The 16,041-nt window shown below is 34.1% G+C and overlaps 2 protein-coding genes across 2 annotated transcripts; both read right to left on the bottom strand.

Moving 5' to 3' along the window:
- Positions 1 to 3,646: 3,646 nt before the first annotated feature.
- On the bottom strand, positions 3,647 to 8,599 carry LOC112508800 (uncharacterized protein ycf45). Its single transcript, XM_025113568.1, has 9 exons — positions 7,926 to 8,599; positions 7,314 to 7,528; positions 6,938 to 7,088; positions 6,648 to 6,839; positions 6,115 to 6,277; positions 5,590 to 5,978; positions 4,832 to 5,008; positions 4,584 to 4,745; positions 3,647 to 4,142 (listed from the first exon to the last, which is right to left on the bottom strand). The coding sequence occupies exons 1-9, from the start codon at positions 8,409 to 8,411 to the stop codon at positions 3,855 to 3,857; spliced, it is 2,223 nt and encodes a 740-aa protein (XP_024969336.1). The 5' UTR covers positions 8,412 to 8,599; the 3' UTR covers positions 3,647 to 3,854.
- Positions 8,600 to 10,682: 2,083 nt separating this feature from the next.
- On the bottom strand, positions 10,683 to 14,489 carry LOC112509348 (ACT domain-containing protein ACR10-like). Its single transcript, XM_025114259.1, has 6 exons — positions 14,221 to 14,489; positions 13,403 to 13,627; positions 12,516 to 12,621; positions 11,897 to 12,233; positions 11,489 to 11,773; positions 10,683 to 11,135 (listed from the first exon to the last, which is right to left on the bottom strand). Exons 1-6 carry the CDS (start codon positions 14,372 to 14,374, stop codon positions 10,971 to 10,973), a joined length of 1,272 nt encoding a protein of 423 aa, XP_024970027.1. The 5' UTR covers positions 14,375 to 14,489; the 3' UTR covers positions 10,683 to 10,970.
- Positions 14,490 to 16,041: the final 1,552 nt, after the last annotated feature.

Raw genomic sequence — 16,041 nt, 5'->3', positions numbered from 1 at the left:
GTGATGATTAATCTGGGATTTTAGAGTTTTCGATCAGACCAATAAATGGACACAAAAATCTTGGGTCAAAAATAGTATTTGCGTTTGGTCATGTCATGGTGTATACAACTAAAAAACAAATTTTGATCGTGTCAAATATATTCTATAAAACAAATAACAAGAAGTTAAAAAAAACTATAATAAATCCAACGGTTTTTTTATTTTTAAATTAATTATCTATACTATATTATAAAGCATACGACAACAACTCTTAAAAACTATTTTTTTATGTATGATATATTATGTATTGATGTATATTACTTAAAATTCAATATCACAAGTAATTTTGCGTAAATACAACTTATTGAAGCTCAATTTTAAATTTGTGTAACTAAATGCAGATAAACATAATCAAGTACAAGATAAATATTCATTTTAAATATAGAAAATCCAAAATATAATTAAGATAATCATTTAGTTGTAATAGAATATTTAATTATTATCTTTAGAAAATTATATTGTTAAATATTTGCGTAAGTACAACTTATTGAAACGAATAAGTGTCTAGTGATTTGCTTTCACATTCAATATATAGTTTTCACATAACAATTTGAAATCGAACCTCGTTTTCATACCCAACTTAGCTTCCAACGGCAAAGACTTGAAACTCAGAAGCAAAGATCTCAAAGATTCTTCTCAAGACCACAATCTAAGTCTACAAGTATACCAAAAATTACCACGAACTTCCCAGCCACAAGGATTCCTCAAATATAAAGCTCAAAACACCCAAAAAGTTTACCCCCTCAAGATCTTGAAACATTGCAACCAAAAGATCCACCATGGAGCTCTTCCAAATCTCAAAATCAAACGTACCAATCGTAATCCAAAGTCCTTAACTAGATCCTGATGTAGTCCTGGGCGTGGAAGACCGGGTCTTATCGTTCTTGGAGGCTCATGACCGGGTTACCAAAGGGGGTCGCGTTTAAAAGGCCACAACTCTCACTCCGGGTCTCTATTTTAGGCCCATGACCAGTTGATTCGAAGCCTGAAGCGAGGAGCACGTCGTGGTTAGGGGACTAACTGACTTGTGAAGCCTAAAAATGCTATTTAAGCATGGTTTTTGGACAGTTTTGTGCTTTTTACTCCTTTTTGGCATTTTCTTTGGGCTTTTATGATTGGCTCATTATTTTTTCAGGCCCGTTTTGTTCTAGGCTTCCTATATATATGTGTCTTATGAAATCTGGATGGTCACACTTGGATTACAAAAAAATTGATTTTATTCCAAAATTTGAGTTATCGTGAATTCGAATTTGAACCCTAGGTTTGGTATTCATCGAATCAACAAAATTCAGAAGAGATTAGCCAAGGGTATTCTTAGAATCAACGAAATTCAGAAGAGATTAGCCACAAGCATTCTTAGAATCAACGAGGTAATCTGATTTTTCATTGTTATATGCTACATCATATCCTCTAAAAAATGCTTCAAAAATGTTTCTCAAAACTCTCATACAAAAAATAAAAAGGGGATGAGAAAATGAGAGCAAACCCTAACCAAAAGTCCTTAAAACCCAATCTGATATTTGACGTGACCTTGGCTATGACTTTAGTCGCAGGCTAAGTTGCAAGGAGCCCACTCGTGACTCCAAAAACCTCGATTTTGCTACTTTTAAACTCCACAATTAACCAAAGAGATTAAACACAGCTTAAACTCCATAAACTTGCATTATTACCTCGAAATTAACTTGACCAAATCCCGCAATTGTTTTTCATTAAAAACCACGGGTTTTACACCCACTTATATTCAACATTAAGATCTCCTACATTTTATAAACTTACTGAGCGTAAGACTAACAACTAATATGCATTTCAGTATCCGTTGAAACAGAGTGCAACAATGGTAAAGAGAAGATGTAGCTATTAGTTATTCACTTAGAGCCATGCTAACTTATGTTGTTGTATATATATGATGTTATTTTAATTGTACTTATTCAACTTCAGTTGTATCAAATTGCTTTTAAACTTTCGATTTTAGTTTACTGAAGAAATGTATGAATGTTAGTAAAAATTATGTCACGAATGCTTTGTAGAACGACTATGTTCAAGGTCGGGTCTATGGGTGGGCGAGCCCTGCAATGGCCCATAACATCACTTTAAGTCTTGTGATGTTGTTACTAATAATTTTCTTTTGAAAGTGGCAACCACAAGACTTGAACTCCAAAGCCCAAAGATACATAAATACTTCGTTACCCCACTAGACTATTGATATATTTTGATAACCTTTTCTCTTATGTTAATTTATTATTGTTTTGTGGAATTCATTTTCTTTCTCTCTTTTCTCAGCTTTTGTCTTTTTTTCATGACAACACTTATTTATCTGAAATAAAATAAATAATAAAATAAAAATGATTATATTCAACAATTAATATTTGTATGTGCTTTTGTTGTGAAAAACCATGCGAGATATATATATATATATATATATATATATATATGTGAAAGTTTATTATTCTTTTCAGCAAACATTTTTTTTACAGGAAATTGTTAGGATCATATTTTACATGAAACAATTTAGATTACTAGTTAATTTCAACTTGAAATCACGAACATCTTTTGTTTTAATTTTTCAAATAAAACCATGTATGAAATAATTTAGCCTATGAGATAGTTTCAACTATTTTCTATGATTTTCACAGTCATAAATATGATTCTCGAAAATTATTATTTATTTTATTTTATATTTTTGATTCAATGTTGAATCTCGTAAATCTAATTCTGTAGTCACACTAGCTACTCAAGGATGTTTAGATACATAAAAATACGATATAAATATAGTATTAAGTTATCCTAAGTTTTAAGACAAACTGAACACCCTATATGGTTGTATACAATTAGTTTGTGTTTAACTATCATTATATGAAAGTCTCTAAAGTTCAATTTAACTTGATGGTACATTAAATAATTATAGAATATGTATTATGAAGAATTAGAAGGATACTCGCGCAATGCAACGAGATACATCTTGATTTTAATATTTTATTTTATTTTTTATCTCAGTCGATGTTATAGCATGGTCTTATATGATTTTGAAAAAACGATTATGTGTTTATTTTTGAATAAAATATAAATTTGAATATATCATAAAAAAATTGACAAAAATATAATGATATTAATATCAAATTAACTATTTAAAATTCCTATTTTTTGATTTAATTTTTTTTATTATAATTTAATTTAGATCAATAACGAAGTAACTTATACTTGGTTTAATAATATAATTTTCTTATAAAGATAATAATTAATTATTTTGTTAGAACTCGATAATTATCCTAATAATATTTTAGATTTTTTATATTTTAAAATGAGATGTTTATCATCTATTTAAACATGAAGCTTTAATAAGTTGTACTTATGCATAATTTACTTGTAATTTTGAATTTTAAGTAATATGCATCAATATACAGTACTTTATGTATAAAAAATAGTTTTTAAAAGTTTTTATCAAATGTTTTGTAATATAATATAGATACATCATCATGTAATAACAATAACAAAAATTGGTCTATGTATAAGATACCTAGCTTGATAACATTCCATCATATAAATAATGTGGGGCCCACTATTTTATCCCTGGCATAAAAATGGATAAAGTAGCGAGACATTCCGCGATGTGTAACTTTGTACATTTTATAACAACAATGCAAGAGTATAATTGTTTACATTACATAATTACAACTACAATTACAATTACAATTACAATTACAAACAAGCAATGGGTTTACATACAAATCTTGGATCACACAGAAAGGTCATACTTTAAATGACTGTACAATATGAAACAAGTTATCATCAAATTAGAGACCCCATCCTTTTCTTTTCTATTCAGGCAAAAATGGCAGCCTACCAACACTTGTACCTGCAACACCACCAGGCCCTGTGCTGCTTTGCGAAACCGAGCTTGGTTTCGACTGTTTTTCTGATTTCTTGTTCAACTTCTGGGGAAGAATCTGCAGCCTTGGGTTACGGTCTGTGCCCGAGTTTTCTACTGCCAGCTGATAACTTTTTACAAGCTCCAGTTGTTGAGCGATTATCTCGGAGCATCTCGGCAGAAGTTCAACTGGTTCCCCACTAGGAATCACAATATACTCGATTGCAAGTCGAACTTCCTACAAGATCATCAAGATTAAAATATAGCCCTTTTGATGTTATAAAACTTTAAGGATATGTGAAACCCTATTAGATTACTCTCTAACAGAGCCATTAAGAAGATAAATGATGTTTCCAACATATATTAAAGAGAAATGGTCCCAAGTCTAGTCATGTGGACTCTAACACAACACGCCCCCTCTAATGGAGGGTAGAAGGGCACAAAATCCCCTTAGATTGTAGTCCCTATAGTGGTAGACCGTGACTCTTTTGTGGAACCCTATTAGATTACTCTCTGAAAGAGGAGAAGAGAAGTTCCAACGTATATTGAAGAGAAATTGTCAAAAGTCCAGCCAATGTGGGACTCTACTAAGCAGAATTCAAACTCTAAAATAATACTGTTTCTGAACTTGGCATGAATACAAATCTCTAAAAATGGAGTAAGAGGCAGGAGATAGCACCTCTAAGGCATCAATTTCCTCTAAGGATGGTTTTCTTCTTGGTACATCATCTTCAATCTCGATATCCATTGAACTTTTTCTGAGTTGTTTTGACTTAGCGCCAAATGAGTCCCTCCCAAGAATCATGCGGATTGCTTTTACCATTTGAGCCATGGTAGTTGACTGTAGTTCAATTCATCAATGAACGGTACAATCAAATCTATAAGTTCTGTCTGTAGTCGAAGAAAAAACATAGCAAAATACAGTACCTTGATAACAAATACTGGCAACTTGTGAAATTTGGCTACAGTGCGTATCCAGGGATTCTCCTTCATCTCAAAACTGGATGCTAATATAGCATCAGCATTACTAATATCATCAGTTACATCAATTTCCTCTGTCATCCCCATCACCATTGCTACTTGTTGTAGGTCAGCTTCCAATATCTAGAGCAGGGTTGATGAGAGAAGCTTTCAGTTTTATACTACAACCTTACCGATTGCTTAAAACATTTACACCCACATTCAAGCCAAAGTTATATGATCAGTACAACATTCGAATAAAACATTGATTGTGGTTCACTAAATTCCCTCTTAGACATTCAACCTATGATCGAAACAATTCTATGAAATTATGTGCCCAATAAATCTTGCATTCATTATGGAACTGAGACTTCCTTGTATTACACAGCGAGTTTTGATAAAACAGTGCTGTGAAACAGTCTTTTTTTTTGGATATCCAGGTTAATAAAAAAACAGTCTTTTTACGATATCCATGTATAGAAACTACTAGAACATACTATATCAATAAACCAAAGCAAACCAAACAGACCCAGTAAATCCCACATCAAGTTAGGGTCTGCGGGGTGAGTTGTATGCAGACCTGATCTCTACCCCCAAAGAGTAGTGCAGTTGTTTATGTGAACACCCCTGGCTTATGCAAGAGTGTGAGTAAACAGGTAGCAGGAATAAAGATTAGCATACTATATAAATATTAAATATACAAAGAATCAACAGAGGTAGATTACCTTATAAGTATAGACATAAACTGGGGTTTTTTTCCTGCTTTGTTGTTTAGTGCTTAACTTTCTGAAATTTGAAGAATGTTCTTCATCTTCCCCATCAGGCCCAATCTCATGCTTAATGCCTTCATAAAGCCGCTTGGTGCTATCTGATTTGTTCATTTTTGGTGTTAAAGTAATATGTACATTCTCCTGTTTAGCTATCTTGTTATCTTCATGACGGGTTAATGTTTCAAAATAAGATGAAATATCGTCATCCAATTCGTCTTCCTCATCCAATTCATCCTCCTCGTCCAATAGCTCGACCTCTTTTACTTCAACAGACGGCTGAGAACCATCTAAAGATCTTTCAGCTTCAGCATCCATATGGCGGATCTCAAACAAAGGAGATTTACCTGTTTTTCAATAAAGATTGCAATAATAAAACTTCCGGGTTCTATTTTTTGGTTTTGGGGGGTGTTCAGATTATAGCATATACAGTAGGATTACTATTAACACATTATACATAAAAGATTCAGGGGTTCTAAGCACCTGCAAGTATAGCATCAACGGTAGCATCCAATCTATGATGAACAGAACACTCTGTTCTAGATATCATCTCAACAGCACATGAAAATGTAGGAGGCCCTTTCCTCTCAAGTACAGTTTTCTGCACTTTCCGTTTCCTTGCTTCATCATCGCCAAGAGTAACACTCTGTGCACATGGAAAAATATATAATCACTTGGTAGCTCTGTTTTAGATATCACTTGGGGGATTCCAAGTAAACCAAACCAAACAAACCCGGTATATTCCACAAAGGCATACATATGTCGTGTCAGCGGTAGGACGTACATAGACCTTGCCTCTACCACATAGTAATATAGGAGTGTGTGCAAACACGCAACACGTACAGTAAACAAAAAAGAAAGCAGGGACAACGGATAAAGCAAACAGGGATCACGAATCGCAATACTGACAACCACCAAAGCTGGAAGAAGAAATGACTGGCGCCAAATATCCATGATCCTTCAGTCTAATTTACTTCGTAACAAAGCAGATTAAAAAGATAAGTTGAATCATTAACCTCAATGCCACCAACAAGGATTTGTAGAGATGGGTTTTTTATTATGCTTTCTATTGTTACTCCATGTGCAGTTGCAACAAGCTGAACTCCTCTCTGAGCAATTGTACTAGCAGCCAAAGCCTCAAGCTCTGTCCCAATCTCATCAATTATAATAGTCTGAGGCATGTGATTTTCAACTGCTTCAATCATCACCTGTTCAAAAAGCATAAGAAAATTGTTTGATTAAATTAATTGGATATCACAAGACTATGTGCAATGGTGAAAGCAGAAGATGAAGTTAAAACACACACATTATGTTGCATGTTAACATTCGGAACTTGCATCCTTCTTGCACGGCCTATACCAGAATGAGGAACATCCCCATCACCTCCTATCTCGTTGGAGGTATCTATTATGACAACACGTTTCTTTCGCTCATCTGCCAACATTCTAGCGATTTCTCTACAAGGATAGCATTAAACACTATTATTTTTTGCCGAAGATAAAATGTAACTAAAGAACAAGCACAACTAATGAGTTACTTAAGTAATTTGATGCAACTTTCAATTCCCAATTCAGTCTCCACATTATTCAACCTATCTAGCATAAACAATGAAAAGGGAAAGACAAAAAATTTACAGAAAATCATAAGAATAACAATTATAATAAGCTAAGAACTGGATATACCTGATTAAGGTTGTTTTGCCAACTCCAGGTGGTCCTATAACCAATATGGAACCTCCCCCTTCAACCAGATCACGTATAATATCTGCACTACCAGATATAGCTCGACCTACCCGACAGGTGAGACCGATTATTTGCCTTTTGCGGTTGCGGATGGCACTTATTCGGTGTAGAGAATGATCAATGCCTGATCGGTTGTCATCAGAAAATTCACCAACCTTTAGAGAAAGAAACAAGTATATTACATAATGTTAGGATACATTTAGCATAGAATAACAAGAATCTTGACCTTTATAATACTTAGAACTCTGTCAGTCATCTATCTATATATGACAAAGAAAGTTCATTCTTTTTTACATCCAAACCAATCATCTTACCAATTAAAAATCCACGCAAAAGTAATATGTTTACAGTTTATTGTAATATGTTTACAGTTTATGTAGTTATCATAGTTTATTGTAATATTTTTACAGTTTATGTAGTTATCATCCATTTTTTAAACAAAAAAGTAACATATGGAAGTCAATATGGACTTCTTAGAATTGTGGGAGCATGATTCAATCAAGCATGAAAACAAGTTTAACATAAAAAAAATAACTCATTTTTTTAGTAAACCTTTGAAATTGCATGACGTAGATCTTCGAGGTTGACAGGTTCATCGGAAATAGCCCAATCTCCTGATGGAAATCTAGCAAGGGGCTGTCTACCCAAATCCATTACAACCTCGATCATATCCCCAATCTCTGAATGTTCAAACAGCTTGGTCCTCATCCTTAAGGGCACCAATTCAAGAAACAACTCCAGCTCCGATCCCACTTGAGATTGAGACGTCGAAGTCGAATTCGAGGAAGGGGACAACAGCCCATTTCCAAACGATGATCGTTCTTTCGGCCTGCGTACTTCCGGTGATCGGATGGACGGAACCGACGATGACCTCGTCGAGGAGATCCTACCTCGACGTGTTCGACGAAATGCCGCCGAGAACGAACTTGGAATTTTGGAACTTTGTAGGTAAGCAAAAGTCGACGCTGGGATCTGGTTCACCGATTGCCATGATGCGTTCAGATCAACAAGCACAACATGTGAATTCAAAGCTCTCATCTTCTTTTGATTTCTACAATTAATCAAGCATGTGTAAGTGTGTGTTTATATATGCAGATGGGTATTTGATAATTTGAATGGTTTTGCGAGAGCTAGTTGAATTGAATGAAGATGAGAAATGAAAAGTAGAAGATTCGAAGGTATCTTCCTGTTGAATTGATGAATACGAAACAGAGAGCAAGCATTGTACGACAGTTGAAGCCATCCACGTGTTTAGGGAAGAGCTGCACACCACACATCTCTTTGTTTTCTTGCTTCGACTCTTCACCCACTTGGTTCCGTTTTTCTTTACAAAAATTGGACCTAACCCCCCTTGCATTTTGACTATAAATCATAGACTTTAAAAATAAAAATAAAATTAATTTCGTTATTATTATTAATAATTAAGAGGGTACTCACATAATTTAACGAGATACATCTTGATTTTAATGTTTCGTTTTTTTTTTGTGTCAGTTGATTATATATATCATTAAAAATTGAAAAAAAATATTGATATTAGTATCATACTAACTATTTAAAATTTCTTATTTTTTTTATTTTTTAATTCATTTTTTATTTTTAGTTTAATAATATAATTTTTATAAAAATAATAATTAAATATTTTGTTAGAACTCAATGATTATCTTAATTATATTTTAGATTTTTTATATTTAAAATGAGATGATCATCATCTATTTGATTATGTTTATCTGCAGTTAGTTACACGAATTCAAACGTGAAAATTTAATAAGTTGTATTTATGCACAATTTACTTGTAATCTTGAATTTTAAGTAATATGCATAAATAAACAGTACTTAATGCATAAAAATGATTTTTAAGAGTTTTTGTTAAATGTTTTATAATATAGTATAGATATGTCATCGGACAAAAGTATACGGCGATAAAAATATAAATATAACTTATTTTATATAATTGTTCTATGATTAATGAGAATTGACGGTTTATTTTTTTAATTTTGTTTCTTCTTTTATATATTATCAATATATTCAGTTAGGGGTCGTTTGATTCGCGAAATTCAAAAGAATTTGATGGAATTAGAATAACAAATTTCTTTGACCAAATTTCAATTCCTCTATTTGGTTCATTTCTTGAAATGAATGAGATCATTCAAATTCATTGAATTCCATAAATCAATGAATTCAACATTCCTTAGCATAATGAAATGAAATGAATTACATCACCACCCACCCCGACCATGCTACTATTGTTCNGCTGCCACCCACCCACCCTATCTCACCACTAACCATCATGCCACTGTTGTTGTCATCACACCCACCCACCCCCTGGTCACTCACTGCACATCCCTTCTACGATCATGCTACTACCGTTACTGTTACGCCCCTAACCTAACCCCCATCACCACATCATTATTGTCGTTGCCACAAGACTCACAACTGCCACTCACCCCCACCCCAATTTACCACTAACCACCATGCCACTATTGTCGCATACTCACCCACTCCCAGCCACCCGACCACCATACCACCACTGTCGCCGCCACAACTCCCGCCCATCCCGCCCCTAATCTAACACCCCACACCACTATTGTCGCCTTCACAACCGCTATTCACCCACACCCTAACCCATCCCACCCTAACCCATCCCACCACTAAACACCATGCCACTATTGTTGTCGTCATACCCACCCACTCCCAGCCTCCAATCACTCGATCACCATCCCACCAATATTATCATCACAGCTACCACCCATCAAATTCCATTATAATTCCTTAAAAATAAAATTCCTTTGATGGATTCCAATTTCATCAAATTCTATTATGTGAACCAAACACCCCTTTAAGGTCCATTTGGTTTATAGAATTGTTTTTGAGGGATTTCGGTTTCATGGAGGGATTTGGAATCCTCTATATGTTTGGTTTGTAGGATTTGGAATGAATTTGAATTTCATTCCTTTATACACCATGTTTGGTTTGTAGGATTTGGATTGGAATTTAAATTTTAATAATGCAATTGCAGATATCCACCATAAGAAGTATTAAGGGATACATTTACCACTTAAAATTTCAAAGGACATTTAGAGATTTAAACTCTTACTTAAAAAAACACTCTTAATACCTAAACATCTGAACGAATCAGACTTCAGAGACATTAACAGGTAATTTTGAAAAAAACAAACAATCCCTTAATCTTGAATCTCCAAAAACTCCCATCATAAATCATGTTTTTGAAATGTTTAAATCATTGAATCCCAAATTTGACTATGAAGAGCGGATGTAATTGTATTACACATCAAACACAATGCCAACTAAAAGGAAAACATGAAGATGATTATATGCCAAAATATGTACACATTAAGCTGCACATTGTACTAGTCATTTGTTACCTTGATATATGGTCTATATACAATCGGGGGCTATATGACATATGCCCCTAAAGGCCAATTCAAGCCTCACTGGTCTCTATTACTTTACTTCTATACTTATATGCATCACTAACTTGTACCGTACAACTTATACTTGTTACTTGTACATTTGGATGCATTGTTGGCTTGTACAACTATTAGCGGTACAAGCCAACAACTCATTTCTTAAATATTTCTAATGTACAATACCATTATAACCCTTGTAATCCCACCCCATCAACTTCTTTACAACACCCTCTTTGATTATGCTCCTTGGCACCAAACCTGCGTCCCCTTCGTCGAGTAAAACCCGATAGACTTCCCATTCTCGATCGTGAATCCTGTGCCTCGCAATCTCCACCTATGAGAAAATCGAATGTTACGATGAATAGCAGAAAGTGAAAGCCAACAGGACGACATATTCAATTAGGAGGCACAAAGACGTGGGTTTTTCAAGTGTTAGATTTTACTGGTAAGCACTTACTGGGTAAGAGTTTGGTAAACGACCCCTTAGTCCAGTCCTGTCCCACTCTAAAATCACACCAGACATGGGATAACTAGTTTTTGTCTGTAATGTTTCGTCTTGTCCCACATACAAGATTTTTCAGCTGGGCTTTAACTGGACCTTGAAAAAAATACTTGACCTGATCGGGCTTATTTTGGGCCGGGCTTGGGGTTTTTTGTGCATCTCTAGATTCAGCAAAGGTAACCTACCGAGAAGATGCGAATCTTGAGGCTTGTTATGGCATGCGTAATGTCATAGAACACAAGTGGCCGACCTTTTCCGGCTAACTCGACCGGATTAGCCACCAGCAACTCCGTGTCCGGGCCACGGCTCATCACTTCTACTCGAAGAGGTCGAATGAGCTCCATCCTCAAACGCGAGCAAAGCACATTTTGCTTCTCAGGGTCGACTATCTTCTTTCCATCCGCTTGCATTATGAACAAGTCGACTTGAAAGTTTCCTTTGGCATTCGCAAAGAATCGCGCATACGAGATCTGTCAAGTTTTATAATCATTTTCTATTAAAAATTCCCATTTTGCCCCTTTGGAGGTCAAACATGTTTCTTTAGAAACAAATGCGTTGGTGCATGTCTTTGAAAATCAAATACAAATGAGTACCTGGAAGTTGTAATCTTTTAGTGTCCGCATGATATCGTAGGTCAAGCCTTTATGATCTCGGCAAAGTATGTGAATGAGTGTGTGCGAAGGACTAAGATCGTTATCAACCGTAACGGACACGCGGTTGGAGTTGTACGGCCCGCCCATGTGGGTCCCAGCAAATTCCAAACCAAACATATCGTCTGTGATCGCAGGCGAAAGAAACGTTGATCCTTGAGGGTTAGCAATGACTTCATGACCAGCCAATTCAATCTCGAAACTGATCATGTTATCTCCCAACATCGCGTTCAAATGACTCTTTGTTTCATCCTGTCGTTTTTTTGTGTGAAGAAGTTCTCTGCGATTATGAAAAGCGTAAGGTCTTTATGTAAAGAATATGTATTTTCAGCTTCCGGAACATGCAACAACAACAGGATATTACCAAAGGGTCAATGGCCCTGTATCCGGGTTACCCGTAGATCCTAATCTTCTTGGAGGCCAAGGGTTCAAACCTCACCAAAGGTGATGAGGGTATAGTATATAAATATTATATACTTCAAAGAAAAACCAAGTTCAAAGAACAAACCAAAAATGAATAGTTCGACTTTTTGAGGTCAAAAAGACCGATTGTGAGACGTACCTTGTATCCGTTACAAACAGAAGGTCCATGACTCTCCCATCTGGCGCTGTAGATACTTTTACTCGTTTGACCGTGAGCTCTAGCTCACAAAGGACCTTCGTCACATCTATAAACAAAATTAGAAAACGAAATCCAATTACATCAAAGATTGAGATAACCACTATATGAATAAATGTGTTCCTATAATAAACTGAACGGAAACAGGCTCTTTTCTACCCATTCTACGTAGAACCTAACGCTATCCGGATTACCAGTAGAGCGCAGAGGTCAAGGGTCCAAACCGCACCAAAGACGAGAAGGATTCATGGGTTCATTTATCGTATATAAATATTATATACTTAAAAAAAACATACAAATAACTCCGGTTAAACTTGCTCTTTCAGTAAATTCTATGTGATCCGTTTACACATACACCACTTAAAGAACAAGTCAAAGAAGATTGCTTGAACCAATTCTGTCTACCCTTTTTAACCTCAAATCAACCATGGGGGTGCAAAGACAGTGGACAAAGAAAACTTATTTCTGTAGCTACCAAAAAGGTCGTTATCATATGACTAGTTTCAAGTTCCTTTCTACATATATATCATATTGAAGCAATTTTGTCATACCATTGATGATAGATTCAAAGTCATGCCAACCACCCACATAAACAATTGATCTTCTTAGTCAAATATAACCCCTAGATCCCCAACTCCTTAAGGAACCTAATAATATTAAACAATTCTACAGGATCTTGACTATATCTTCAAGATTTAAAAGCATGTGAAACCTCCTCAAAAGGGGGAAAGGAATCTTGCATCAGGCTGTAAAGAGTATGTTCCATAAACCAACCCAACCGAACACAGTATATCCGACACAGATGTAGTTTTAGGGAAAGTGAGAGGTACCATGTAAGAGGCCTTTTCTGTCAAAGGTACACCAGAACTTCAAAAGGAAAACTTCTGGTGGTTTAGGCTGCTGAAACTCTGGCAGAAAGTAGAAGATTTTCGATATCGCAGGTGTGCACAATGGGCAGACCTCAAGTAGCCTGTTTTTCAGCAAGTCCCAACTGGTTGTTGGCTGGCCAACCACCCAGAAAACCAAGTAACACCATTTCCCATCTGTTGATACATCTGTGCCAACAAATTATTGAAATATATCATGACCCTCTTCAATCCAAACACAAGATATCACAATCTTTTGACCAAACTTTAAGTGAAAGCATCAACTTCTGATTGAATTTGCCAACTGGTTGGGACTTTCCAGCTCGAATTCCATTATTGCCCCAAAGAATATACAGATCACCAGCACACACACACACACACATAAAGTGAGAGTGAAACAGGATCCCAGATGGGAAAATATGATCCTTTTGATGACCCATATCAAGATCTTAACTTTTAAAAGATATATTTAAAAAACTACAAATGGAAAGGAGAAACTTCAACAAAAATGATAAACAAACACAGGTTTAGCAACTAATCTGGGGATAGCCCATGGTAGGAAACCAGCAAAAACACTAATTAAGCTAGAAATGGGATTTTCTTGAAAAGAGAACAAGGAAATGATATCATACCCAAGATCATATTCAATAAAACAAAAGAAATACCCAAATTTGCCCCAAAAGTTCAGTAATGAATCAAAGAGAGGCCATCAAGAACCCTAATCAAGCAAAAAAAAAAAAAAAAAGGTTTGTTGAGTTAGAAAAGGGGAGAAAGGGAAATACCTCCTCTAGCAATACTGAGACCAAAGAGGAGAATAATTCTACAAAGATCACAGCCAAGGCCTGTTTTATCTGGACAGTTAACAGTGATTATGGTGTTGTCTCCTGCTTTCTCTGCTTCTTTAATCAAGACTGCATCTTCATTCAAAATGCCCATTTTCTATCTCTTCTTCCTCAAATGAAGCAGTATGTTTACAGATAAGATATTAAAGACGATGGTTTCTTTGTGTTTTCTTTCGCTATCAAGAAATCTTGGATATTCCGCCAAGAAGGAAGGAGGAAATAAACAAGAGGGGACTCACTTATTAGTGGCTATTTAGACTTTTCTTTTACAGTTTTTTATCTTGGATTTTTTTTCTTTTTTTATTATATATAAAAATATATTTAAATTAAACAGTTTTGTATTGATGTAACAAAAATTAAAAAAACGAAATCTATTGAAAATATCAGTATTTATTTCTGACATCTTCTAGATTTTAAGTCTTTTGTGGGTCCCAGTTGACCAGTCAAATAATCCTTAATTAAATAATTGATATAATTACGGGTTTGGTCGTTTGTGTATTTTGTATTTTTTTATTTTGGTTCTTATAATTTATTTATTACAAAAGAAGCTTGTCATTTGCGTTTTCATTTGATTTTGGTCTGTTTTACTAAGATGTTGTTTGTTTACCTTTTAATAATTTCATTAAAAAATAGTTTTTGAATTATTAAGAGATTATTCTTGTTTGGTAATTTTTTTTTGTCTGTTAATGATTTTAAATACTCTGAATAATTTTGTATTTTGGGCATCCTTTCACCATTTAGCACTCTAATTTTATTATGGATAATTACCAAACAATTATATTTCATTTTATAGTATATATAATAAGAGTCTCTTAATCATTCTGACCACTTAATCATTTTGTATCAAATCATTCAGCAACTGTCAAACAACCTCTAACTCTATTTATCTTTCTTCTGATAGCTCCCTCACGTGCTTTTCACATGAGCATAGTTTGGTGATATCTATTACCGGTGAATGTTTACCCGGTAAACGTTTAGTAAATGACCCCTAAATTACAATTTTCATCCTTGTGAAATCATAATTATATGTTTTTAATGATATTTGTTCCTTTCCAAAAAGCTTTTAAATCAAAATTCAATCTTATTTATAACTACAAATTATTTATCTTAATCATGTAAGATGAGTATCATTGTATAAACTTTTTTAAGTATAAACCCTGTATTTATTAAATAAAAGAATATAATATTTGTCATATAGTTTAATAAAATCTATACTATTTTATAAAACATTTGGCTAAAACTCTTAAAAACTCTTAAAACTCTTAAAAACTCTTAAATTCGTTCATCCCTAAACGATTTCATCCCTATCCGATTTCATCCTATATCTGAATTCGTGTAACTAACTGCAGATAAACACGATCAAATACAGGATAAACATCTCATTTTAAATATAAAAAATCTAAAATATAATTACTATAATTATTAAATTCTAACAAAATACTTAATTATTATTTTTATAAAATTTATAATATTAAACCAAAAATAAACTGTTTTATTATTAAACTTAAATTAAATTATGTATATAAAAAATATATTGTATATTATAAATCATTTGGCAAAAACTCTTAAAAACCACTTTTTATGCGTAAAGTACTGTTTATTAATGCATATTACTTAAAACTCAAGATTATAAGTAAATTGTCCGTAGGTACAACTTATTAAAGCTCCATATCTGAATTCGTGTAACTAACTGCAGATAAACACAATCAAATACAAGATAAACATCTCATTTTAAATATAAAAAATCTAAAATATAATTAG

The sequence above is a fragment of the Cynara cardunculus genome (genome assembly GCF_001531365.2).
Source record: "Cynara cardunculus var. scolymus isolate 2C chromosome LG 3, CcrdV1, whole genome shotgun sequence".
Taxonomy (NCBI): domain Eukaryota; kingdom Viridiplantae; phylum Streptophyta; class Magnoliopsida; order Asterales; family Asteraceae; genus Cynara; species Cynara cardunculus.
This window is presented reverse-complemented; position numbering and strand designations above follow the sequence as displayed.